At 40.6% G+C, this 2,500-nt stretch overlaps 1 protein-coding gene across 1 annotated transcript in view; it reads left to right on the top strand.

Moving 5' to 3' along the window:
• Positions 1 to 2,500, top strand: part of LOC143299701 (uncharacterized) — a 5,900-nt gene that overhangs the window by 1,741 nt on the left and 1,659 nt on the right. Inside the window, exon 2 of the mRNA XM_076613065.1 lies at positions 307 to 474. Within this exon, the coding sequence (XP_076469180.1) occupies positions 307 to 474 (168 nt within the window). The remainder of the gene's footprint in view (positions 1 to 306; positions 475 to 2,500) is intronic.

The raw sequence follows: 2,500 nt of genomic DNA, 5'->3' as shown, positions 1-2,500 counted from the left end.
GGCGTATTTCAGCCCTGGGGCCCCTTAAGGGTCCACTTAGGTGATGATCACATTGGTCTGATTATATTTGCTCTCGTTTCCTTCCTTCTAGCGTCTACTTTCTGATTCGTTCTGTTAGTGGACAAGACCAGGGGTCTAAGCTGCATCAGTGACCCCTTCCCCAAGTGTGAGTAACGTGTGTGGGTGGATGGGTGGGTACTGTGTGTGTGTGTCCTCTTTCAGAACAACGGCCAATGTGCTAATATCTCCACCGTTGGAAAATGAATTTTCATTCATTCATTTATTCATTCATTCATTCCCACACAGTCGGCGCAAAGTGCTATGGAGTGTCCTCTTACGACAAATCCACCAAGAGCTTTTGCTGCAGCGGCAACAGTTTCCCCGCAGCCAACCCGGGTAACATGGCATGCTGCGGGAAAATGTTGGTGGACAAGGCCAGCAGTCTCTGCTGCAGCAATGACCCCTTCCCCAAGTGTGAGTATCTTGTGTGTGGGGTGGGTGGGCGGGTGAGTATGGTGTGTGTGTGTGTGTGTGGAGTGGGAGTTGGAGGAGGGGCGAGGGAGGGGGTATGGTGTGTGTGTGTGTGTGTGTGTGTGTGTGTGTGTGTGTGTGTGTGTGTGTGTGTGTTACCAAGAGAGAGAGGTAGTGTGTGTGTGTGTGTGTGTGTGTGTGTGTGTGTGTGTGTGTGTGTGTGTGTGTGTGTGTGCGTGCGTGTGTGTGTATGACTCAGAGAGAGAAAAACAGAAAGGGACAGTGTATCTGAGTATTTGTGTGTGAACTTGTGCGTTTGTAAGGTAAATATAAACGTTGAATATTGTAAATGCTTCGATAACTGAGGACGAAACTGAAAAAAAGTAATAAAGAAACTGAAAAGCCGTATGACGACGGCTTAAAGTGAATGCTTTCACTTTTGCAAGTGACCAGGTGACTAATTTCTTTCTGGTGTTTGAAAAAGCTTCAATCTATGACAATACCATTTTTGTTGTATGGTTGTGACATTTTGGGAGTGTGGAAAAAAAATTCAGCTAAAATTCTAAAGCTGTATATTAGGGTTGAATAGAAATATCATGCCTATGACTTAGAGTGAAACAGGAATCTGGCCAATGTTAAATTTCAATACTAACTAAATCAAGAATGATCTAGACTGATATTAAATATACATAACCCACATCAGAAAAAAAAATCCTAGTAAAATGTATTACATTTTGTATGAATTACATAAAAAGGTATGTTTACCCCACCATGACTTAACTTATTAAAACGGTTTTGGTTGATAGAGAATTGCGTCTGGGAATCGCAATGTTTTACAAATAGAAAAGGGTTAAGTCATTTTGTCAGACACAATTCGCAAGATAATATCTATTTGAAACTGGCGCTAATCGTCTGAGCTTTGTAGTGAATGTTTATTTTATTCTGAATTTATCAAAACTGACTTTGCACGTGTGTCGTATATCTAATTCAGTTAAGATGTAATAATCAGTTACAAGTTGGCAGACATCATAACATTCCACGAGAAATACGCACGTATAGCATTGTGATATGGGTGTAATTCGAGATGGATTTTTTTTCATTTCTATATGGAATGTCCAAAAATTATCTTTGAAAAAAGTACATGAAGCCAAAGTCTTTTCTAATTTTATTTCCTCCAAAAATATCTTTATTCATTCATTTCATTCTTCTTACATTGCACAGAACTAAATACTAAACAATACAGATACAATACGTTTTCTTAATGTTTGTAATTTATCCAAAGCAAGGCAAGGCAAAAAGTGTATTTCATGCATCCCATGGGGACATAGAATCATTATACACTGAAGCAGGGAGGGCAGTGTGTTTAAAGCTGAGGGAATCGTGAAGAAGGGGAAGATTGTTTCACGACGTACTCTTTTCTAGCAAAATTCCGAAGAAAAATCCACTCTGATAGTAAAACAAATACACTTGCATGGAAAGAGAGAAAGGAAAAAAAAGTGGGGGGAGGGGAGGGGGGGGGAGGACGGGAGGTTTGGGGGGCGGGGGCTGCACCTTGATGACGACTCTCCCTGCGGAGAGCAGCCCGAATTTCACACAGATAAATATGTTGTGACAAAACGTAACACAATACATTATAATACAACACAGTGTAGTGTAATGTAATGTAATGCAATACGATATAACACGATACTGCAGGATAAAATACAAGGCAACACAACACAACACAGTAAATTACAGCACACTACACCATACTACACCACAATACAACACAACACAGCAATGCAATACGATACGATACAGTACAATGCAGTGCAATTCAATTCAATGCAATGCAACACAATACGATGAAATACAAGACGACACGAAACAACACAGCACAGTACAACACAGTAAAGCACAGCACACTACACCACACGACAACTCAGCAATGCAATGCAGTACAGCACGATACGATATGATATGATACGGTGCAATACGATACGATACAAGACAACATAAAAGTAAAGCACAGCACAGTGCACAACACCAC

Source organism: Babylonia areolata, chromosome 25, assembly GCF_041734735.1.
Source record: "Babylonia areolata isolate BAREFJ2019XMU chromosome 25, ASM4173473v1, whole genome shotgun sequence".
NCBI lineage: Eukaryota > Metazoa > Mollusca > Gastropoda > Neogastropoda > Buccinidae > Babylonia > Babylonia areolata.
This window is presented reverse-complemented; position numbering and strand designations above follow the sequence as displayed.